Source organism: Stigmatopora argus, chromosome 5, assembly GCF_051989625.1.
Source record: "Stigmatopora argus isolate UIUO_Sarg chromosome 5, RoL_Sarg_1.0, whole genome shotgun sequence".
Classification (NCBI taxonomy): domain Eukaryota; kingdom Metazoa; phylum Chordata; class Actinopteri; order Syngnathiformes; family Syngnathidae; genus Stigmatopora; species Stigmatopora argus.
This window is the reverse complement of record NC_135391.1, coordinates 4,131,921-4,155,756: the sequence shown is the minus strand read 5'-3', so window position 1 is coordinate 4,155,756 and position 23,836 is coordinate 4,131,921. Positions and strand designations below refer to the sequence as shown.

Sequence of the window (23,836 nt, the reverse complement as noted above, 5' to 3'; positions counted from 1 at the left end):
CGGACGTTTGGTCGATCGGACGTTTGGTAGAACGGACTCTCTCTCTCTCTCATGATTATAATTTTGAGAGCGAGAGATTACCTGGTTGCTCGCTTTCAACAGTAAACTCTCTCTCTCTCTCTCTCATAATTTGACAGCGAGCGAACCCGGCGACCAAACGTCCGGTTCACGGCCCGTCCGTTCTAACAAATGTCCGATCGACCAAACGTCCAGGGACCAAATGTCCGGTTGACGGCCCGTCCGTTCTACCAAATGTCCGATCGACCAAACGTCCGGGGACCAAACGTCCGGGGACCAAACGTCCGGGGACCAAACGTCCGGGGACCAAACGTCCGGGGACCAAACGTCTGGGGACCAAACGTCTGGTCGACCAAACGTCCGCTCGACCAAACGTCCGCTCGACCAAACGTCTGGTCGACCAAACGTCCGGGGACCAAACGTCCGGGGACCAAACGTCTTTCGACGAAACGTCCGGTCACGATGACATAAGACAGGATGTCTTATGTCATTTTTTAGTCTAAGTGGAAGTGACTTGACGCAATGGAGGATGACTACAAGACACATTTGACATCAACAACAATTCAGGGGTGTCAAAACCACGGACAAATATTGCTGACAACGCCCCGCATAAGAATCTTAAATTCAACTTGCATTTGCACTCCTCATATTAAACATTAGATGGAGCCAGTCCTTTAAACAGTGCCTCTCCTCCGATGTGGGAATGATGGATGTACAATTTCCGTAATTTTCTTTACAATAATAAAATTCTGTAATTATAAATAATCCAATTTGATCAGTGGAGCTTTCTTGGTTATGAACTTTTTTTCTGTCCTTGGGACATTTTCTCTTTCTTCTGCAGTTTCAATAATAGAAATGTAAATATTGCAATATCTTGATATTTCTGGTTCATTTTGTTGCTTGTAACCATTAACACATTCACTACTCTTGACAGCCATTGACGTCAAATTCAAGGTTTTCAAGGTGACCTGAGTTTTGGGAGGAAAAAGTTTGGACACCACTGACATCTGCAGCATATTCATTCGATCCATCTACAAAAAAAGGACACGGCTCACATGGTATGTTAAAGTCAATATTTTGCAGCTCGCTTTCCAATCTGTTTATTGCGTAAGACGCGAACCTCAAATGAGGCGACAAGGTGGGTGTCTTGCAAATTCTGACGGTATTGACGGGAAACCAGAGTGTCGCCGGGGACGCGTCGATGATTATTGACGGTGTGCGCTATTAACAAGTTGAAATAGAGAACATTCTGTTTTGCATCTAGGCCTTTCATCTCCTATGTGTTTCCTCTTACTCAAATTCACAAACAATTGAATAACCATCACAAGCAAAGACATTCCGTGCCATTGCATTGATTTCTTAAAAAATGATTTGTCTTACAAAACAAGTGCCCAGAAAAAGACAAGACAAAAAAAATAAGGACATTTCAGGCCAAACTATGATTCCTAAACTGTATATAAGCCTGCTACATTCATGTATGGCTTGTATATTATGTGAGCGTTTCATTTATTGTGTGCTTGACAAAAAAACAACAACAAAAAAACATTGTGTAGCAAAGCAATAGACATGTTACTTTTGCTTGTCGATTGAATTAAAACATTTACTGTTATCTTGAGTAATGTGTTCCTTTATAAATTCATTTATATGACAAAGCTTTTTGCTGATTTTTTTTTTATTGCATTGTTTTTCCATTTCCAACTAAAATCGATGCATTGCAGCATCTATCTCAGGGGTGGGGAACCTATGGCTCGGGAGCCATATGTGGCTCTTCTGATGGGTGCATGCGGCTCTTTGCTAAGGTAAAATATGTAATTAAACCACTGGTGACAGAGCCAAGTCCTGAATGCACCAATAGGAGCGTCACGTCGGCACTATGACGCTGACATTACCTCTAACTTCAATCATCTTTTTGTTTTTCATTAGACTTTTCTGCATGCATATTTTCATTGATTAGCAACTGCATAACAGTGTTGTAAAAAAAAATCATTTAGTACTTTAAAAGTGGTAAAATGACCCCCCCAAAAAATCACATCTCATTTTCACATTTTTACTCTTAAATTCTGAGTATGGCTCTGGAGCAATATCATTTTAAAATAGGAATTGTTTATGGTTCTCTGTGTTAAAAAGGTTCCCGACCCCTGATCTATCTGCTAAACGGCAAACTAGTACAGGCAGATCTGAATGAGTATTTTCAAGCATCCCTAGAGATTAAACATGAGCCGTTTCCTTCATTCTATATGTCAGCAGAAAGAACATGATATGGAGACACGCTGTTCTCTGGCGGAGCATTGTTTACTGTCGTAAATACGTTATGAGTGTGCCATATTTATCACCTGTGGGAAAAAAATATTGTGAGTAGAAAAGAATCCTTGACATGTACCTGTTTGCATATCAAAACAAGACTATAACCATCAACCAAAATAATTGTAATGCTTGAAAAATAGATTTTTATATATTTGTGGCACTCCGTATACTATGTATAAAGTAACTACAATTATAAAAATGATTTTCAAGAGATTTTCTAGGAATGTTGTTGAAAGGTTCATTTGAAAATGTGAATGTGTTTTTTTCAGAATGAACATATAGTCATTTTCTTTATTAACCATCAGTCAAACTCACACAATCTCACTTTTAAAAAGGTTTGTGACCCTTTCCTGGCTCCTTAAGTTCCTCGAAAAATCCATGTGGTCCAAAGAAAGCTGTTGACGGGAAGCCTTAACAAGACATGTCAACACCAACGGTCAGTGAATTTGTTTATTTTTCTGTACAATTGATATTTCAATCGATAAAACATGAATCCAATACATGAAACTAACACAAATGTCGCTATATTTTACGATCAATAACCAATGAAATGTTGCTGTTTCTTTCAAGCCCGTTACTAAAATGATTAATTTCAATGAAATATAAACAATGTCCAAAAAAAAAGGGAGCTACAGGGCACCTTTATCTTGGCCATAATGTGTTTAGCAGGAAATTGATTTCTGAGTAAACAGGCAGCCGTGTAGCTCTGCCAGTGTGTAAATCACCAAGTCTGCTATACCGTCATTAAACATAATGAAGTGTCTACCCAGAATTGATTGTCGATATCTTTCGTCCTATTGTTAGTCGGCTCTGTTACGGTAAAAAGTGTTACTTACCTAAGCTGTTTGGTCATAGAATTTTTTTATGAACGTGGATTACGATGCAGACACAATCAAAAATAAGTTTAATCTAACCTTACGCTAAACTTAATTTTAATTTTGTTTTAAATGTTGATACCTTTCTTCTCCCGGGTTGGCTCTATTTGCCCCGCCTCCACCCTGACTTTCAGATGCAACCTATCGAGGGTTGTATGCTTTTATATTCCCTTCAAAATATTTTGAAAATGATGCACACAAATGTCCTCACGATAGGATAACGCACGATCACTTGCCAACGAGAAGTAGTATATACTCCTCTCGTATTAGCGATCGCCCCGCCATTCGCACTGACTAACGGGGGAAAAAAATCACTGGAAAAAATGCAACGCTCCGCCCAGTGCTCGTAGAGACATTACAAAGAGGGAGTTGCGGGGTGAGAGACACAGTGGTCATGCTGTTCTTATGAGCAGCATCTCGTGTCTGCTGTCTGCTCGTATATCAAAATTTGTCTGGTATCTCAAGATAAATATTTGCCCAAAATTTTACTCGTATCTCATGTCAGAGCACTCGTATGTCGAGGTAGCACTATACTTTCCAACTGGTATTTTGGGCGACTTTTCATCATTAGCAAACTGCTTTTGTTGTCTCACCTTTAAAGGGGGATTTTTCCAGATGGCATCTTTTAGCTCCTGGGATAGGCTCCATCACCCCCGCGACCCTTGCGCAGTACAGAACATGAACAGAGAAGGGATTTGGCTCATTGATGGCCACTTCAGAAAAGTCCAATGTTTTGCCCTCAGCCATTTTGGAGTGTAACTCAAACCAAGATTTTTTATCTTTAGCCAGCAATTTTCTCCCTTGAAGTCCTTGAAAGTTTGTACATTTCATTGTACGCTATACAGATTGAAATCATGCTGTGCCAGCATGTAGCAAGCAGCCCGTGAACAGAAGAGCTTCCCTCGTCTTTCAAAGCGGGGGCAGCGTACATTTCTTTGGATTTAAGAAAGAGCTACAAACACTTCACTGTACAAAGTAGATGCGTTTGACTCAAGTGTTTCTCTCCAGCACTTTTTTACAGCAAAACAGTCTCGGGCAGGACTGCATCGACAGAATTAAGCAGAAAAAAAATAAATTGGAGATAACCAAAGAGCCCTCGGGGAAACACAATGGATGATATGGTATCGGAATGTTTACTGGAATGGTTTAGGAGTGTATCGGAGATTCTGTTGAAAGTTACACTCCAATGGAGGATGTCCAGAATCATTGGTCAATTGGCGCAGAACTCAAATAATGAAACTAGTGTCTTCTATTCCCTTTCAGTCTCATCCAGCATGAGGCAGCTCATTTGTCTTTTTCGTCCGTCCGGTGTACAACCGATTCATTAAACCAGAAGATATATCATCATTTGTACAATTACGTGAAGCGGAATCTGGATGACAGGATGACAAATGAGAGCTTTCATACTCTCATTGGCAAAGAAACACTTGGAAATTATAATTCGTTGCGATTTAACCTTAGGTACCTTGAGCTATGAGCTTAATTCGTTCCAGGACTGAGCTCGTATGTCGAGTTATTTGTAACTCAAATGAACCTTTCCCATAGAAATGAACTAAAAACAAATTAATTCGTTCCAATCATCTGAAAAAAAAACACCCAAAACTGGATATTGGATTGAAAAAAACATTTTTATTTGTTTGTAATTCGCCATCTATTAACAAAGTAACAAATAACAAACAAATAATTTTAATCGCATCTCAAATTGCTTGTATGTCGGGGCACTCATCTGTCGAGGTATTACTGTATACTGTCTTTTACAATAGCTCAAAACTATTGTTCCTTGATCTAGTATAACTTCCAAGAGAGTGTCTCAAAATTAAAATGCACTTCCTGTACCTCATTCTTGGCGTACTGCAGTTAGCATCCCTCATCCTCTCTCAGTGTCGACTAGTGTAACAATGTAAGACGGCGTTGTAGAAATGGATTCTAGACGGCAGCCGACGGGCTCCTCGTCCTGCCTCTGGGGGCAGTAGAGGTCGGAAAATGTCATTCCGGGCCAAGGCGCGGGATGCACGCAGTCAATTATGTGGACGAGGCCTTCGGAGAGCTAATTTAAGAGGCTGCTGCTCTAGGAAAACATTTGACGAGTTGTGAGGAGCACTTTGAGCAGAGGTCGGAGACATCGGTATGCTCTCAAATATTCCTGCGAGTGTTCTATCTCTGCGTAAAATATAGGTTTAAGTGTGAATATACTTTAAAAAAATATATAATAAATTGCATTTAAAGTTCTATTATCTACTCAAGGGGTGCTTGGTTGTCGAGTCGAGAGGCCCTCCCCGGAATCCTTACCTTCGTTTGCGCCATTGGTTTCGACTATGCAGAGGCAAACGGCTGTGTAAATTAGTTTTTATTGCACAATTTCAAGAGTTATGGCTATGTGCGAATAATGATCATTTACCAATTTCGTCATACGCAGTTTCTGGGTATGATGACAATTAGGCTTTTGTTGGTTCAATGATGATAACAAAGCCTATGTCTGATTATAATTATTATTTTGGAAAACTCTTTGACAAGATTTGATTATTTGGTGTGGAAAATGTTGTGATAGGGGACTTGAAGACTTTAAATATTATAAAATGCCACTAGAGCAGTAAATACACAGCTGTTGGAACCACTCGTATATGGATGGGTCTCACTTATTGATGGGTGTACTGGAAAGTTAAATATGCGGCAGGTGTACCTAATGCAGTGAGTGCTCTGAGTGTTGTCACAACATAAATATTTAGCACAATTCCCAATGAGCTCGGAGTTGGATTTAACGTTGCAGGCACAAGATGCAACATTGATTTTTCTCTGAATCTCAATTGTGTTGTGGACTGAGAATTGATAGTCAACTGGATTTGACTTGTTTTAAAAAAATATATATATAGTTTTGAATTTTAAAAAATCAGTTTTCCCTGTGCAGTATGAGGCGTGTCCCAAATTGCTTCTGAGTGTATTTGTTTTTATTGAATAGGATACAATATAAAGTTTAATTCTAGAAGTCTTTTCGGAGTTTTGCTTAAGAACTTTCTATTCAATTCGATGTTGATTGTCATTGTTTTAGATCTATAAAAAAACTGAATATTCAGGTCTTTTAATCCACTTCTTTTAATCCATTTATAAAAAAAATATCTAAATATTATATCTAAAATGGTCCGGCTCACGTGAAATCAAGTTGACGTTAAAGCGGCCCGCGAACCAACCCGAGTCTGACACCCTTGAAATACATCAAGGAAAACTTTAAAACACAAAAGGGGCAAATTTTCTTCTTGCCTGGACCTAATGACATTTTTAAATATAAGAAAACCTTGATTTCCTTATTATTTAACCCTAGGACCTCTCTTTATCGATCAGCCCCCACTGCCATCGTACCCGTCGGTGCAATTGTGACCGGGAGTCCAAATCCAGCTGTTCTTTTTCCAGCAAAATACTGAAAAGGGGACAAAGTTAATCAGACTGAGAGCTCCTCTTCAGTGCACTTGTAAATCCATTACGGAATATCACATTGGTGTCCAACCTACTGACTAAAAGCGACAACTTGCCATTTGCCAGGGTGTCATTTGCCAGGCTATGCCATGACAACCAGTTGCTAAGCAACCGGCAGAGACTCCAGCAAGTCACTGGTCTCGGGCAAAGTCATGCTTTTTAGTGTTTGTGGTCTTGAGCTGCAACTTATTGGGGAATATTCCGACGTGTCAAGTGCAGTTTTAACGAACAGCCCTTGATGTTATGCTGACCATCAGTTTGAGGTTGATTTAGTTAATAAGGGGACAGCACATATTCATGAACATACAGTCGTACTTGCGAAATTAATTGGTTCCAAGACTTTTTTTGTAACTTGAAAATTTCGTAAGTGGAGGTGTACTTTATATGTAAATTCTCTCATTCGTTCCACGGTCCTCACACAACTACCAACTAAACCTTTAAGGTGTGAGGAAACAGACCAAATTAGAGAAAATTAGAAGGAATTGATTTATTAATGTCTTAAAATAAATAAAGCGTATGAAAATGTGCCCTGCGCCGCTGAACTATTAACCTCCACGGCCATTATAGATGAAATACCCGTGTTTGTCCGCCAGGAGCCCGTTCTACCAGGACCGGAAGCCGTCCACTTTGTAGTACTTTTTAGACTTTTACGTGTGCCCTATGTGTGTGTGTGGATGAAAATATGTGCCATGTTGCATTTGTAGTTTTTAATCGCTTAATAAGGGGAATTCAACATAAAATAATGGATAAGGAAATTTATCTTTTTGGGGGATTTCATAACTTGGATCTTTTTTGTATTTCCAGTCACTCATTTGCATACAAAAAAATTCGTGAATCTGAAACTTTCGCGCCTAGAGGCATTCTTAAGTAGAGGTATGACTGTATTTATATTCATGTTAATGAACATATATATGTAAGATTGTAGCAGAGCGCTAATTTACATCTTTAGTCCTTTGTGTAGGTTAAAGATAAACCGTGATACACAAATTTAGACCGCCTTGCGATCGCAATTTTGTTGGTCTAACAGCCAGGCTTTAAGACGATTGGCCAAGAGGTTCAGAGACAGAAGTTCACGTATGCTAATTGGTATGTGAGGCACGGCTAAATGCACTTTTTGAAGGGAACTACACAGTCGCCTCTAGAGCCAGCCGTTATTGAAGTGTTGGATTTTTTTGGGTACAAAATCTTGCAGCGGAGGGGAAGCTTTTTGTTGGAAGATTTTGTGAACTAAGGTGCCATCTGCATATTTAACAGTATTGCCCCACTTCAGGCGTTTGTGTTTTTTGAATATCTGACTGTGGTGGAGAAAAGGAACCCTTAACGGGCAAAAGTCTGTTATGTTAATGATAAGAAATGCGATGGAGGAGGTTTGTATGGACACGGTATCCCGCCCGCAAGCATGACCCGGTGCTCTGCTTAGACCGACCGGGCATCGTGTCGTGACTGATCTCAAGGACGCTAAACGCTAATTATACATAATCCCAAGCAGTGTCTCGCTTCAACCACTAATGTCTGATTAGAGCGTTGTTTCAAATCATGCGCGAGAGTCCTCATCTTTGATATTTAATCACCTGGCTTGTTCCAATTTATTCTGTTTCAAGCATCCAAAAGGAATCAAATATCAAGACCGGGGTTTTTTTTTTTCGGGGACCCGCTTTTTCCCGGAAGCGAATGAACTGAACTCGAAGCTACAATCTGCAACAGTGCAGCCAACGGTGATGACAGTTACATTTGAACTGTACGCTTCTATCAAGTGTGTACTTTTAGGTCTTATTTTATGGTAAAATTAACTTTTTAGGAAATTGTAATGGCCCCGAATTAAGAGTCTGATACCACTGAGCTGCTTGTCTGCTATGAGGAGTTTATTTTAATGGCCCAAAAGACATATTTCAATTCATGACATCACACTTTATTCTACGATCGTACTGTTTGGCTCCGACGGATTCTTTTTAGCGATGCATCAGTCGTTCTGTTGCACAAAGCAAAACCAGAGATTCTCAGTTTGAGAAGTAGGTGAAGCCTCTCGCAGCTTCAAAAGCCTCCTTGATCTTGCCTTTTTATTCTGTAAAATGCTTTATTAATGGAGTAGCAGTGTATCCATGTTTTTGGATTTACTGGTTGCCTTCCACTTTTAGGAAGATGCCTTCCAAATTCTCTAATGATTACATTCAAAGAGTCTAGAAATTTGCATTGATTCTGTGATAAACTATGCCAGTTTTGCAATATGGCATTTTGTCAGAAAGGATCGCCAGCCAAAGATTTTTAGAATAAAGCAAATTATTGGACTGCTGAATTATTTTTTTTTATCCTGATTTTTATATATATTTGTGTAAAAGACAGGCTTTATAAGGTCTTATTTAAAATGGCAAAGCTTGATATGAGCCTCAAAGCTAGCTAGCTAGCTAGCTAGAGGTAAGATTGCTAGGAGTTAGAAGCAGTTGCCCAATAAACAATAATTATAATAATAATAAAATAAAGCAAATTATTGGACTGCTGAATTATGTTTTATCCTGATATTTATATATATTTGTGTAATAGACAATCTTTTATGATTTGAAAATGGCTCACGTAGGCTTTATAAGGTCTTATTTAAAATGGCAACGCTTGATATGAGCCTCAAAGCTAGCTAGCTAGCGGTAAGATTGCTAGGAGTTAGAAGCAATTGCCCAATAACCAATAATAATAATAATAATAATAATAATAATAACCAATAACTAAAATGTACACATTGGACATTTCGATAAATTCTTGGATAGTGACTACCCAGTTTTTTTGTTAGTTTTTTGTAACCATTGCAGTGCTAAAGCTAAAGCTAGAAAGCAAAATAGAACCAGTCAAAGCCCAGACCTAAACCCAATTAAGAATTTTGGCCAAAAGATGTTGAAATGTAAATCTCTATACATAATGTGCAAAACCAAAAGAGTTGCATCTTTAGTTTTTTTGCTGCAGCCTACTCAATACTTTTGCCTTTCAGTTTGATACATTTTTATACATTTTTCATGTAGCAAAGTACGATTGAGTTCGATGTTGCAATTTTCACTCACTAAGCTTTTGGTGTTGCAGAAATGGTGAGCCCAATTCCCGTGACTTCCTTGACAAATGTCCTGCCATCTCACCCGAATTCCAAATGGATCTCCATAAAAAGGTAAAATGAGCTTTTGTCCTTCTATTTTGGAGATTCACTATGATACTTTTCTAAAAACTAAAAAAAAGAAGAATTCAAACAAAAAAACTACCTCCAGCAGGTGAATTTCCAGCGCCATTTAGTGGTAGAATACAAAACTACAGAAAAAGTGGGCAACCATTATCTCACATGAATAAAATACTACTACTAAAATACTAATATTGGCTAAAATACAAGCTAAAAGGTTTGATAACCAGTGAGGAAAAAGTCTAACCTATTTGAATGTAGGGATTTTTTTTAAATAAAAAGTGGTTACACTTAATATTTCAATCATAAAGAACTGCTGAGGGAGTATTAAAAAAAAGAATGGATTAATACATTATAAAAGAAGGCAAGAGAAGTTGAAATGATGAAAACCTGCTTTAACTTGCTCATTGAATTCAATGCTTTTATTGTCATTATACAAGTAGAAACAAGATTTAAAGCTTCACCAAGTGCACAAATAACAATAACAACAAATAAATAAACAATAAATACATTGTAAATAAGTATGTAGTCAACATAATAAATAGTCAACACCATAAATAAGTAGGGAAGTGCACAAATAACAACTATAAACAAACAAACATAATAAATAATCAGTAAATAATAATAATACATAAATAATCAATAAATAAGTAATCATGTTGAGATTTAAAAAAGCAGAGAAAGATGGATGGACCGGTGGAAAATAAAATATAAAATGATTGAACAAATCCTATTTAAATGGGACGGTGAATAATTTTTTTCAAAATGGATCCGTGAAGACATCATACCTGTCAACCTCTGCCGATAACTGCCCTTATAAATGATTATGATTCCCCTTACAAACCCCCCAAAAAACCTTACAAACACCGTACGCGTACGGTGTTTGTAAGGTTTTTTGGGGGGGTTTGTAAGGGGAATCATAATCATTTATAAGGGCAGTTATCGGCAGAGGTTGACAGGTATGAGACATGTACACATGACTGATGCAAAAATAAAGTGCTCAGAAAGCTAGATGGAATTAAAATGAAGACAAACAACAAGGAGAGTGTAGCGATGGAGAGATTATGATGGAAATCAGACAAGATGAATGCGTGTGGGGAACACGAGGGAGAATTAAGCAAGATAAATGACAGGCAAAGATTAATATCTGAAAGATAGTCATGGAGGGTTTGTCCTTTTCTTTACCCCATTTATTCATCACAAGTAATACAAGAACAATATGGATCTTTGCTTTGCTTTTACAGTACAATCCCATTATTTTCTTTCATCCAGATTGCCCTAAAAAGGGAAAACTGTTTACTACTGTAATTTAACACAAACAAAAACAACAATACAGAATGCCAAAAATACATTATGTTCCATTAAAGCTTAAAATCCACATGGAAAAATCTCATTAACTTCAAATCCAACGTGGTGGCGCTTATTCCAATAATTATTATTCGTACGTCGTGCTTTCGCGTTTTTTTTTCAAACTTTTTAAACTTGCGGGAAATTCTCGGACCGTGCGAAGTTTGATAAAAGCCAGGAAGTCTCGACAAGCCCGAACACAGCAGGGCTGGTCCACTTGAGGAAAGCCGCCAGCCACCTCGAAATAAAATGCGCAAATGAGGAAAAATGAATATGTAATTGTTCACCATGCAACTGTTGGCTACTCACATTTGATTTAAGCTCTCGTTTTCCTCCGGGGTTGAGTCCGTAAGACCAGTGTTGACCCAAGATCACCCGTGCCGACGTTGTCAAAATAAGCAGCCGCAACATCCACGACTTCATCACGTTGCTCTGCGTGGCTTTTGCTTGGATTTCTCAGAAATTAAGAAAAAAAACAAGTAAAACAGCAATAATATTGCATTTTTCCGACTAAAAGTCACATTTTTTTTCATAATTTGGCTTCGCATACCATTTTTTTTTCTCTCTGAGCACCAAAAAAGCCTTAAATGTTATCTACAAAAACTAATTTTACTATTAACTAATTAAATATTTAGCCTGTTGTGCTGCATTTTACTATTGTTACTTTAGCATATATTTGTTCTCCGCTTCAAGTAAAAATAACACAATTGCCCTCCCAAAAATACGACTTATACTCCAGTACGACATCGTTTTTTTTTATCCGACTGGTGTAATCTGAAAAATATGAATTTAACCAGTAAACCCACAAAGTAAGATGAATCTTAAACTTAATTACCCGCATCTATTTCTCAATCAGTCCCTCATATTACTAGTCCCATATTTACCAATGGAATAAAGTAAATAACTGTACACAAGATGAAAAATAAAAAGAAACTCAAGCTATGAACATAAAAGGTTGAAAATCACAGAGGTGAATTTACCTTTGTGGAAAGAAAAGCGTAGATTTCTGTTTTTAGCGGATCCTTTCATCTATTTATACGACTTTCTTTCCTTAGCCAAGCACATCCATCTCACTGCAGGGGATCTCAAAGTAGGATTAGGCAACATCTGCTCTTCAGTGCAAGCAAAAAAAGACAAATGTGCTTGTTAAAGGAAAACACGCATTTCTCTTTTTCCGAGTCCAAAAGTCAAAGCAATTATCAGGAACATTAGTTTGACACAGAAGCAAAATAATGACTTGTAATGGCCAAATAATGACACAAGGGAGCCTGCTCTTCTTTCAAGGAGTTTATTTTTATTTTTAACAGTCAAATATTGGAAAATAATTTCCACAGTCAAGTGCAATAATGACAAGGAGAGCCTGCCAGTTTGAAGTAAAACCACTGCACTGCTCCATATTGCATTTCCAATGTCTTCAAATAAATAATCAGTTGACTTCGTATGTGTTGCACAGCAAAAGTTGCAAAACAAAAGCATTACCTTCATCATGCTTCGTACCTTCTGTTAAACAGTAAAAAAAATGATATATATATATTTCTATATAGATATTGCATCAGAGCAGCGCAGAGCTACAACTACACGTTGTTGACCACTAAAAGACAAACAAACATGCAAACAGACAAAATCCAGCACGGAACAAACAAAAAAAAATGTTCCTTGACCAAAGAACGCCTCCCATAATTATTTACTATGTTTTTTTTTCGGGGGGAAAATTTTTGGAAGCCCCGGATTAAATATACATAAGAATACACGATGGACATTTTTAGGGGTGGGCACGATATAGAATATAATTGTGCAAATAAGTTGAAAGCATGATTAAGCGATGACATAGTTCCCAGCTAAATGAAATGACTTCGTTCAAAACCTAACATATACGTGAATATTTTATCACGTGGCGTCACTTTAGAATTCCATGCGAGTGGATAACGGATGCTAAAAAGAAAGAGGTAGTTCCACAGAACACAAGAAGAAACTTTTGGAGCACAATAGGAAGTATTGTGAGCGAAATGGTGCACGAATATAAATTGTATATTGCATACCTGAGGTGTGTTGACGTCTAACTATTGGCATAGTTTCACAGCACCTTGATACGGTTCTCCTACGGCTTTGGCTTTCGTTTAGCGAGCGTCGTATCGCGGGCCAAAGTGACTCCGGTTCTTCAACAGCAGCATTCGACGACGTAAACCACGTTCTGGTTTTCGACTCGAGACTAACACGACTTAAAAAAATACACGACGGCCAACGTTATTGTGCCAAACGGCAAACGATTGTGATTCGCTAGGCTTCTACAAAGACTAGTTTTTGCTTTTCTACTACACGTGGACGAATAGGCAGCGAAATAACATCCAAGCAAAAATAATCCTGGATAAATAGTGCGATATTAAAGCTGACGTGAGATCGGTGGAATGTCGGGGAAGTGCATACGATTCCCCCGGTAAGAGATTGGACATGAGGGAGGATACCGTGGAAAAAAGGCTGTCGCCTTTGCGTGATTTCAAGAGTTGACGGGTGGGTGGAGTTATCTAACACTTTGCGACATGTGTAGCGGCGTCAACATCTCCTCGAAAATAGCTCCTTTCACATTGGAACCCCTCAGGTTAGCCTCTTGTAGGTCACAGCCAGATAGGTCGCAGTTCTGCAAACAAGCATACAGTTACGACAAAATGTTAGTAGAGACCTAATTAAAACAGGTTTAAAGGCGGTATTTCCTGCTTCAAATTATAATGGCACTGAAAAACGGGTTAAAATAACCGACGACAAAATAAAAAAACAATCAGACGTGAATTTTCTCAGGCATTATATAACTAACTGCCTTCTTGAGACTGTTGTTCGTTTTATTGTTATGGTCGTAATGCTAGTTCTTAGTCTCTGATTAAACTAAGTAGAGGTGTGCTTTATATGTAAATTCTCTCATTCGTTCCACGGTCCTCACACAACTACCAACTAAACCTTTTAAAATTGGTCAAAGTGTCCCAATTTTGTATGAAAAGTGTGAGGAAACACACAAAATGAGAGAAAATTAGAAGGAATTTATTTATTAATGTCTTATAATAAATAAAGCACATTAAAATGTGCCCTGCGCCGCTGAAATATTTCCCTCCGCGGCCGTTCTAGATGAAATGCCCGTCATATAGCGGCAAGAGCCCGTTCTACCAGGGCCGAAAGCCGTCCACTTTGTAGTACTTTTTAGACTTTTATGTGTGCCCTATGTGTGTGTGTGTGGATGAAAATATGTGCCATGTTGAGTCCTTAACCCCCAAAATGTGATTTATACTCCCACTTTAGGTGCATTTTTTTTGCTTGTTGCAAATGATACTCCGATGCCACATACGTCCCAAAAATATGGCATCTTATTCACAAATAGATAAGGAAATATGTCAACTAAATGAGAGAAAAAAATCAACCATGCACTTGGCTACTTGACTAAAAAAAGACCTCCATGAAATCATTATGGAGTTATTAAATTTTAAACTTAGTCTGACTTCATTTGGAACAAAGACAATTTTTAACAGATTTTTTCCCCTTAGTCTGACTTCATTTGGAACAAAGACCATTTTTAACAGAATTGTTTTTCCCGTTACTATAAATCTCCATTTTTTTTGTTCATATCTCCCTTGCAAGATGCTCAAGTTGACACCAAATCTTAATCAAGCGCAAGTCACTTCAAATTGACAGCAGTCAGACTTAAATGCCCCGACATCTCTTGACGTCACAAATCTGGCTAAAAAAAGAGATTACTAACGCGCGTTAATTGACGGTTGGACTCATCTCACCTCCAGGTCCGTCCCCGCCAAAGTGGCTCCCCGCAGGTTGCAGTTTTTCAGTTTAGCATTTTTCAGAGTGGCCACCCGTAGGTTAATGCCAGTCATCTGACTTCCTTCCATGTCCACTCCTTTCAGGTTGGCGCCTATTTTCAACAAAAGCGCAAAAAGGAGACCGCCGTCTTCATCTTTTCGTCGAGACCCACCATCGATCGATCGATCGATTACCTTCCAAGTTGGCCTTTAGCCCGGAGGGATCTTCAAAATTGCATCCTTTAAGAGAAGCTCCCTCTGCGTTGGAGCAGAGCATCTTCACGCCTTGTAAATTAGCCCCCTTGGAACAACACAAAAAAAAACAATCTGCTTCATTGCCACTTCAAAGATTTCTTCTCACTTGTAAGATATTGTGTTTCGTAGGTGCTTAATGGCTTCTGCGTGGGTGGCTTTTCTGGACAGAGCGGCCCCTGTCTACACGACTGAGGGGGAGGAGATGCCAAGTGGACCAAGAAAAAGACGGCATTGTTCACCGGAGAGAATGCCAATTATCCATCTATTCCCCGTAGCGGATTGGTCGCTAGCCAATGGCGGGGAATGCCAAGGATGGTCATCAAATCGGAAAGCTGGCGCCGATCTGCGAGAAGCTAAGGTAAGATGGACCCACTCACATCCAGGTTGGCGCCGGACAGGTCGGCCCGCTCCAGATTGGAACAGCACAAGTTGGCGTGCGTCAGATTGCAGCGGCTGAGATTGGCCATCTTGAAATTAATGTAGCGCAAATCCAGGCGGGACAGATCGGCGCCGCTGAAATTAAGACCCTAAAATAGTCAACAAAAAAGGTCAGACATAAAAACACTTTAGTAGCCTTGACTGATCAAAAACAAAATTTGATTCACTGACCAAAATGTACATGCACAAAAAATTATTTTTCGTCATTTGAGAATTTGATTATAATTAACATTACATCGGTAATTTTTTTCTGCGTACACACTTCATTCTTCCCCGAAATCGCCACTCCCAAAAACATAGAATCTTTTGCTTAAGGTATTTTCACAACTATAAGGCGCACTTAAGTCTTAAATTTTCTCCAAAATAGACAGGATGCCTTATAATCCAGTGCGCCTTATATATGGAAAAACCGTTAAAATGTGTCATTCATTGAGGGTGCACCTTATAGTCGTGAAAATACGGTATATATTTTTTAACTCTCCCTACCTGGCAACGCAGTTCCGACTTGGTAGGCGTGGCCAAAAGAAAGCGCACAAATTCCTTGCGGGAAATGGGAGAATGGTCCTCTGGTGGCTGCGAATTCTATTGTGTGTAAATTCCAAATCAGTACACACACACACAGGGTAGATCACATCAAAACAACATCACCTTAATAACCAACTCCAACTGTTCGGCAAGCTGCTCGATTCCAAAAAAACGAGCCTCCTCGAGAACCCCTGAAAGACAATTTTGGGCGCCGTTAGCACGCCTTGACGATCCCGATTCGAATCCTCTCACCTCTTATATTTATTCCCTCGTTGATAATGAGCTGGCCATGTCTCAAGTAGTTAAGAATAGGCTCAAAATACTCAGGGCTTCGGTCAATGAGGTAAGCTCCATGCTCATCTTGCTTGTTTCCCCACACATCTCAAACAAAGACACAAAGACACTCCACTAAATACCCGCCTTGAAATGAACGCTAAAGAGTTCCGGGCCACCTTTCTTACCTTTCTCTCTAAACATGTGAGCAAGCATACTCTCCGGCTCTTTGCTGACCAGAGTACTCCTAACGGACACATTTCATAAACAAAGACGAATAATACACACACACGCACATTACAATTTAGAAAAGCAACATACCTGGTCGTCGTGAAGAGCCGACCGCCGATATTTAACGTTAACCAGTCAGTGTGAGCGCTTTGTTGATCGCTGATAACTTTGATTTCGTTCTGAAATTCTGAGAGAAATGACCAGGTCAATCAATGGGAAGGACAAGCTTTTTAATATTGCAGGACTCACCTATAAATGAATCACCTTCCGAGACATACAGCACGTCGTCGTCTCTGTAAAGATAGGGCAAAATTGTTCATGCACTTCATGGAAAATAGTTTTTTCGTGTTCTTACCTGATTAGGCCAATGTCATCGATGAGACCTCCCTTTCCGTTGTATAAACAAGATGCTTTGATTCCTAATTTGTTGCTGGCTACAGATAGTAAGTCAGACAAGGCTCCATACACAGCTACAACCTGGACAGATAAAATATTTTGTGAAATGACATGATAGTGTGTCAATAGTTTCATAAATAAATCGCACCTCCAGCCAAACTAAAAAAACACCTGCGTCTTATAGTCCAGAAAATACGGTATCTATATGTATTTATTTTTATCACTGGTCAACAGAAATGATTTAAACTAGGATCAAAACTGATTGTGTGCAGGTTGTAGCTTAGTGAAATCCAGTCCATCTAATTCAGTAAAGTCCCGTGACAGTCGGAATTTAAGGTAAAGATGTGAAAGACCATTGGGTTGGTAAATGATTGGAAATCGTTTACCTGATCGGCAAAATACTTTAAAACGCACAAAAACAGGTTAGTCAAAATAGGCCAAATGACGTCCTACAAAAACCAGATCGTGAGGAGTTTCAACCTACCTTGCCGTTTTTAGAGGTCCCGTTAACAAATAACGTGACTCTTCTCATTGTTGCTCTTTGGTTGGTTATGTTTGTTGTTGTTTTTATCTATCTTATAAACTACGTGCCAGCTAGCAAACGTTTATCGTATCTCAAGCTTGCTAGCTCATGTAAAAGTCAATAAAGCGACGGTGCCTTCACTGTAATCTGAAACCAATTTGAGGGGGTGAAACTAAAGTTATTCTGAATACGTGTTTCACTCAAGTTATATTATAATATTTTTGAATTTTCTTCTATTCAAAATATTTGTTAGTATAAGTTGTAAACATAAAGCAGTGATCTTGTTTTATTATAAAATGTAAAGTCAACAACCCTTCACACAGGTCCGTAAAGGTATCTTCAGTTTCCCGAAATGCGATTGGCTAAGAATAATCTGACGTCATTACGTTCTTTGGGTCCGTGGTGACGTACAAGGTAGTCACATTGAACCGTGTTTTGCTTCTGTATTTATTTACAACTAATTGTTCATTCATTATATTTAAAGGGATTTCAGCAGCTAATTTAATTCACGTATGCGTCATTGTGAGTTTATTCTCAGCGTGATGTTCTGGGTGTTGAGATCGTAGACTTGTTAAAACGGTGCACGGCAAGTTTTGGCGAGGCAATTGTTTATGTTTGACTAAATTTGAATTGTGTCACTTCAGGCGAACACGATGGCCAATGTTGGACAAAATAGCTGTTTATGCTGCAGCCTTCCCGTCACTCCCAGTGTTCATCAGACATTTAACGAGATGGATTTTGAGCGAGGCTAGTTTCTTATAAGACACTATCGTATACTTTGTCAATTCGGGTAAAAAATCAAATCTTATTATGTGCAGGCATCTGGTCGGCCGCCATGGATGGAGACTTGAAGAGAATCCAGTCATTGATCCAAAAAGGCACCAATCCAAACGTTATGGACTCTGCTGGATATACAGCTCTAGTAAGTTACCTGACATTAAGATGTCAGTTCCATTAATCTGGATTTTTTAAATTAATATTTTGCATTTTTTCCTTTCAGCACTATGCAAGTCGGAGCGGTCATTTGACTGTATGTGAGTTTCTACTTGCGAATGGTGCTTGTGCATCTCCTCAAACACCAGGTGGTGCCACGCCCCTCCACCGAGCATCGTTTTGCGGTCACGTGGATGTTGTCCGATTGCTTCTGATCCATAAAGCTGATCCGATGACCCTTGACGACGATGACGCATCACCTCTGCACAAGGTAAGGTAGACCAAAAGTAGTGTGGACGAGGACCTAGCCTGCTGATAACACAAAAAAGACCTCTTATTGTAATTGAACTGTTGTCATTTTTTTCCTCTGTTATTTTCTGAAATGCTCGGGCAGGCTGCAGAACAAGGACACGAAAAGGTGTGCCAACTGCTTCTTGAGGCCTGTCCTGCGCTTTGCAGCCAGAAAAACAAGAGGCATCAGCTACCCTATCAAACAGCCCCTAAAGAACATTTGCAAAAGCTCTTAAAACAATCCCTGTAGTAATCGAATCGGTGGAAAAGAACCCACAGTACAACAGTTTAAAACTGACATCTCGGGTGGATTCTATGGCTTTCCCAAAGACGCCATGAGAGGGAGCCATCAATTTAGGACTGAGTGCAGTTTTGAAACGGCCTTGCTAAAAGGACTGTTCCGCAGATGTCTAGGGGCAAAAAAGTATTTTATAATTGAGTATAATGATTGTTTATTGTCCCCTTTCATCACTCACTCTGTTGTTCTCTTCTCATTACAAGAATTGATTACAAAATATGGCGTATCCCTTTGTTTTAGCCACCGAACAATATCATGTTTGTTTTAGTTGGACAAACTAGATACGAAAGGAGAAGAACAAAGAGGAAAAGTCTGCCAGTAAATGAGTAGATCCTGCTATTTTTACTGAAACAGATGGAAGAAATTTCCTACTTATGCAAACTGATTTCCACGCAGACGTCGGAGACAAATTCCTTCTCTTCCTCCGAACACAATTACAAGTGCCAACAGAAATTGCAACTTTCATTGGGTCTGCCAGTGGGTGGTGGTTCCAAACTACCTTCTAAAACCACATCCAGTGCAGCAACTGGACGGGTGCCAGGCCACATCTGGAGCTCATTGCAGCTGACTCCACACAGCACAAGGGGGGAAGAGAGAGAGAGAGAAAGATGGGGTAAGATTGGGGGGGTCTAAACTCAGAGGACTTTGCCAAGAGAGCCTGTTTACGCTCAGTGACGACTTCCTCCTCTCGCCCGATCACCCAACTCGAATGACTTCCGCCCAAGTCTGTAAATCATTCTCCATTCATAAAGATGCGAAGCATTATGTCATTTAGATACACACCTTTGCTATTGTTGGGGTTATTCTGGGATATTATTATATATGTGCGTATTAATCATTATATGTATGTGTGGAATATTAATAATTATATGTAGACCAAGGATACTTTCCCCTGCAGCTGGCCCCGAGGACATTTAATTGTTTTGAGGACTATTGACCTGACAGATCACTGAGTCCCGGGCCGAGGACTGTTGATCTGAGTTCCCAATGAAGATCTGTGAAGGACTCTTAAATTGCTTTGACTTGGATTCCGGCAGACGGCGATAATCGAATCAACTTCCGAAAATACTCGCATATTGTTTTTAAAATAGTGTCGTTCGTTTCACCTTTTATGGAAATTGTTATGCTTGCTAGTGCAAATCCTTACGCAGTTGTTTTTGGTTTCCGACCTGATAGGCAATTGTTGTTGCAGTTGTTTTTGGACCTTAATTGTGTTATTCAGTTAGCTTATGCAATTGTTTGAATAGGCCCCGAGGACATTTAATTGTTTTGAGGACTATTGAGCTGACAGATCACCGAGTCCCGGGCCGAGGACTGTTGATCTGAGTTCCCAATGAAGATCTGTGAAGGACTCTTAAATTGCTTTGACTTGGATTCCGGCAGATGGCGATAATCAAATCAACTTCCGAAAATACTCGCATATTGTTTTTAAAATAGTGTCGTTCGTTTCACCTTTTATGGAAATTGTTATGCTTGCTAGTGCAAATCCTTACACAGTTGTTTTTGGTTTCCGACCTGATAGGCAATTGTTGTTGCAGTTGTTTTTGGACCTTAATTGTGTTATTCGGTTAGCTTATGCAATTGTTTGAATAAGATAACCTTAAGTGTTTTGATTATGTGCGACTAAATGGACAGAAGAGGATGCCTTGCTTCAGAATGCTCCGAGGCGAGGACGAGCCAGGATCGATTCTCACTTGCAAATTATCGCTGGATTATGTCTCCGATGTCTCTCCCTTTATTCAAGTATACCTATTAATAAACCTATCAGCTATCTTGATCGTTTGCTAGCTTGATTAACTACGCAGTTTCAACTGACTGCCATTCATTAATCGTGTTAAGTTAGCGAGTGGTGGACACATATAGCTTTTCAAACTCTATTTTTCCCCCCGTTTTAAATGAGCTGTTTCTAACGCATCCTCATCTGTGGGCATGACACTCTTTGGTGTATTTGGAAATAAAGAGGTGTGATTTTTATACCTTTTATCTGGTGCGAAGATGGATGAAGGACTCCACAAGATGAGGAATTTGGATTACAGCTCTGTTTAGCCAGATTTATTTGGAAAGCAATGAAACTTCCTGGCCCAAGAACCCACTTCCACCATAATGAGCCCACGTTTAAGCAGCAATGGCTGTTATTTTCATCAAAAATAGATGGTGGTCTGTTCGCAATGCCTGGGTGGATGGGAACTGTTTTTTTTTTCTTTTTAACCTTTCAAACCACAGTCATTCTATATGTAATTTTTTTTTTTGGGGTAGGTGATGAAAATTGAATGTTACTAGCATGTGTACGATAGATATACTAGGCATTTCCTGACCGTATATATTTGGACCCCAATCCAAGTCACCTGAATTTGATGATCTTCTAAGACAGTGTCAGACTCGGGTTGGTTCACGGGCCGCTTTAACGTCAATTTAACGGAAATTTAATATACATATATACTCTTCATTTTAATTTGATCCTAAAACAGAAAATCGGCACTCATGACTTATTTTCCCGGGCCACACAATGATGCGGCCCGGGGGCCAAATTTGGCCCCCGGGCTGCCACTTTGACACGTGTTCTAAGGGATAATTTAGTGTTTAACTACAATGCATGTTTTGGGCGCATTGGAGGAATTCCGTGTACGCAGAGAAAACCCACGGAAGCCCGGGAAGAACATGCCAAAGACACACAAAAGTCGGAACTCACCGGGGATTGAACCCACGATCACAGAACAGTGAGGCGAGCGTACTAACCAGCCTATTTGCATGACATTTTTATTGTTTTCCATGATACAAGAATATTGTGCTCCGTGTCTTTTCAGTGCGAAATGGGTGCCAGTTTCGAGCTTTCCAGCTGCCTTGGCACAGCTCAATCTGCCTGCGATCACCTGATGCAATCAGGTAAAAGGCTGCCAGATGGGCGGGCGCACATTAAGACAGTCTGGCATGGACGTCTGTCTGACCCAGCCATGTTGTCTCATCTGCATTAGAAAAGTAGACCAGTCTGAAAGGCGGCTGGCGGGGACTATGGATCTCATCAAATCTGTGGGAGGCCCTTCTCAGAGAAAATCCATAATCCAATTTGAAAGTACCATCACATCATCTTTAAGTCTTGCTGCGCATCACCGGGTAAGCCATTTTTTTCATTTAAATTGGGTTTTTAGCATTTTCTTGTGGTCCACTAACCACACCAGAAACCTTGATCACAAACAAGTTTCTTTAAGAATACGTTAACAATAATTGTGCTAGTGCAAGGGTGGTTCGCGGGCCGCTTTAACGTCAACTTGATTTCACGTGCGCCGGACCATTTTAGATATATTTAGATTTTTTTTAATAAATTGATTAAAAGAACTGGATTTAAAGCCCTGAATATTCAGTTTTTTATAGATCTAAAACAATGTTTATTTGAGCTTTTTTAAAATATATTTTTAGATTTTACTAAATTATTTTTGAACTATAAACACCGAAAAAATTGATGAAAAAAAATACAATTATTGATTCAAAAGGGGGAAAATCAGAAATTTTAATATACATCTATACTCTTCATTTTAATTTGATCCTAAAACAGAAAGTCGGCACTCATGATTTACTTTCCCCGGCCACACAAAATGATGCGGCGGGCCAGATTTGGCCCCCGGGCCACCACTTTGTGAGCTAGTGGATTGTTGAGGGATTAGAGTTCATTTTTTTCCTACTTTTTACATTGAGCTGATTTGTTTTTATTGATTATGGAGATGTCATCTCATCAAAAGACGAGGCAGGCAAGTCATAAACTATAATACTTGGGATCATATGTTTGCATCGTAGCGTAGTGGATAGCAATCTGTTAGAAGCCCCTTAAGAAATGTTGCAGACACATGGCGCTTTATTTTAGTTTCAAGATGTTTGGGGAGCACATTTTTCTTTTCCATATGCACCATTCAACTTCAATTTTTGAGGCGCTCCATGCACACAGATGGGGAGACGTTGACTTTATTATAAGTACACGAGCTTGGAGCATTTTGAGGAAATAACATAAAGCAGAACCGTTCTCTTCCACCTTGATCTATCGCAGCTTTCATTAATGACTTGCAGCATTCAGCTTCAAGGGTCCTTTTATTGTGTAGAAAACGCCAATTACTGCATATCGCATAAAACTAAAGCCTCACTTTTGATCCCAATACCCTCATTTTTCCCCCCTTTTATGAACCATTAAGTCGGTAGCTTTTGGAGAACTATGCTTGCAGACGCATGATCTATAATTACATGTGAATTGGACATCTAGCGCTGTCGATGGCGGCCAATGAGTTACAATAAAATTGCGGGGGGTGCTTGTGCCACCCTGAATCGTTGGCCAGCCAATCGCAGGGCACGAGGGGACGGATAACCAAGCTAGGGGCATATTTAGACTGCTCAATATTAGCTTAGCTGACATGTTTTTGGGGATGTGGGAGGAAACCGGAGTACCCGTAGAAAACCCACACAAGCCCGTCGAGAACATGCAAACCAGGACCCAGCTGGGATCGAACCCTCGACCCCAGAACTGCGAGTCCGCCGCGCTAACCACTCAGTCGCCGGGTCAGCTAGTTGATAAGCATTCATTCATTATTTTTCTGATTTCTGCTTTTCATTCATTATCTTTACATGGGTCGCGGGGGGTGCTGGAGCCGATCCCGGCTAACTACGGGGACACCCTAAAAGAACTGGATTAAAATCCCGGAATATTCAGTTTTTTATAGATCTAAAACAATGTTT

At 39.5% G+C, this 23,836-nt stretch overlaps 3 protein-coding genes across 4 annotated transcripts in view; 2 read left to right on the top strand and 1 right to left on the bottom strand.

The window, feature by feature from the left end:
* Positions 1–42: 42 nt before the first annotated feature.
* On the top strand, positions 43–21,096 carry ankrd39 (ankyrin repeat domain 39). Of its 2 annotated transcripts, XM_077600820.1 has the most exons (9): positions 43–1,076; positions 2,658–2,758; positions 9,729–9,810; positions 15,063–15,245; positions 15,342–15,570; positions 18,243–18,345; positions 18,417–18,520; positions 18,599–18,802; positions 18,926–21,096. In XM_077600820.1, the coding sequence occupies exons 5-9, from the start codon at positions 15,349–15,351 to the stop codon at positions 19,070–19,072; spliced, it is 780 nt and encodes a 259-aa protein (XP_077456946.1). In that variant the 5' UTR covers positions 43–1,076; positions 2,658–2,758; positions 9,729–9,810; positions 15,063–15,245; positions 15,342–15,348; the 3' UTR covers positions 19,073–21,096. The 2 variants fall into 2 exon arrangements, with proteins under 2 accessions (XP_077456946.1, XP_077456947.1); XM_077600821.1 differs by lacking the exons at positions 43–1,076; positions 2,658–2,758; positions 9,729–9,810; positions 15,063–15,245; positions 15,342–15,570 and adding an exon at positions 17,980–18,012 and having other exon boundaries at positions 18,926–20,897.
* kctd9a (potassium channel tetramerization domain containing 9a) lies at positions 13,007–17,726 on the bottom strand. Its single transcript, XM_077600818.1, has 12 exons — positions 17,560–17,726; positions 17,035–17,156; positions 16,929–16,972; positions 16,770–16,866; positions 16,637–16,695; positions 16,428–16,556; positions 16,299–16,366; positions 16,137–16,232; positions 15,590–15,739; positions 15,153–15,258; positions 14,937–15,070; positions 13,007–13,798 (listed from the first exon to the last, which is right to left on the bottom strand). The coding sequence occupies exons 1-12, from the start codon at positions 17,605–17,607 to the stop codon at positions 13,682–13,684; spliced, it is 1,170 nt and encodes a 389-aa protein (XP_077456944.1). The 5' UTR covers positions 17,608–17,726; the 3' UTR covers positions 13,007–13,681.
* Positions 21,097–21,905: 809 nt separating the features above from the next.
* fgfr1a (fibroblast growth factor receptor 1a) overlaps positions 21,906–23,836 on the top strand; it is a 29,200-nt gene continuing 27,269 nt past the window's right edge. Inside the window, exons 1-2 of the mRNA XM_077600232.1 lie at positions 21,906–22,003; positions 22,093–22,231. The gene's annotated coding sequence lies outside the window, so the exon portion shown is untranslated. The remainder of the gene's footprint in view (positions 22,004–22,092; positions 22,232–23,836) is intronic.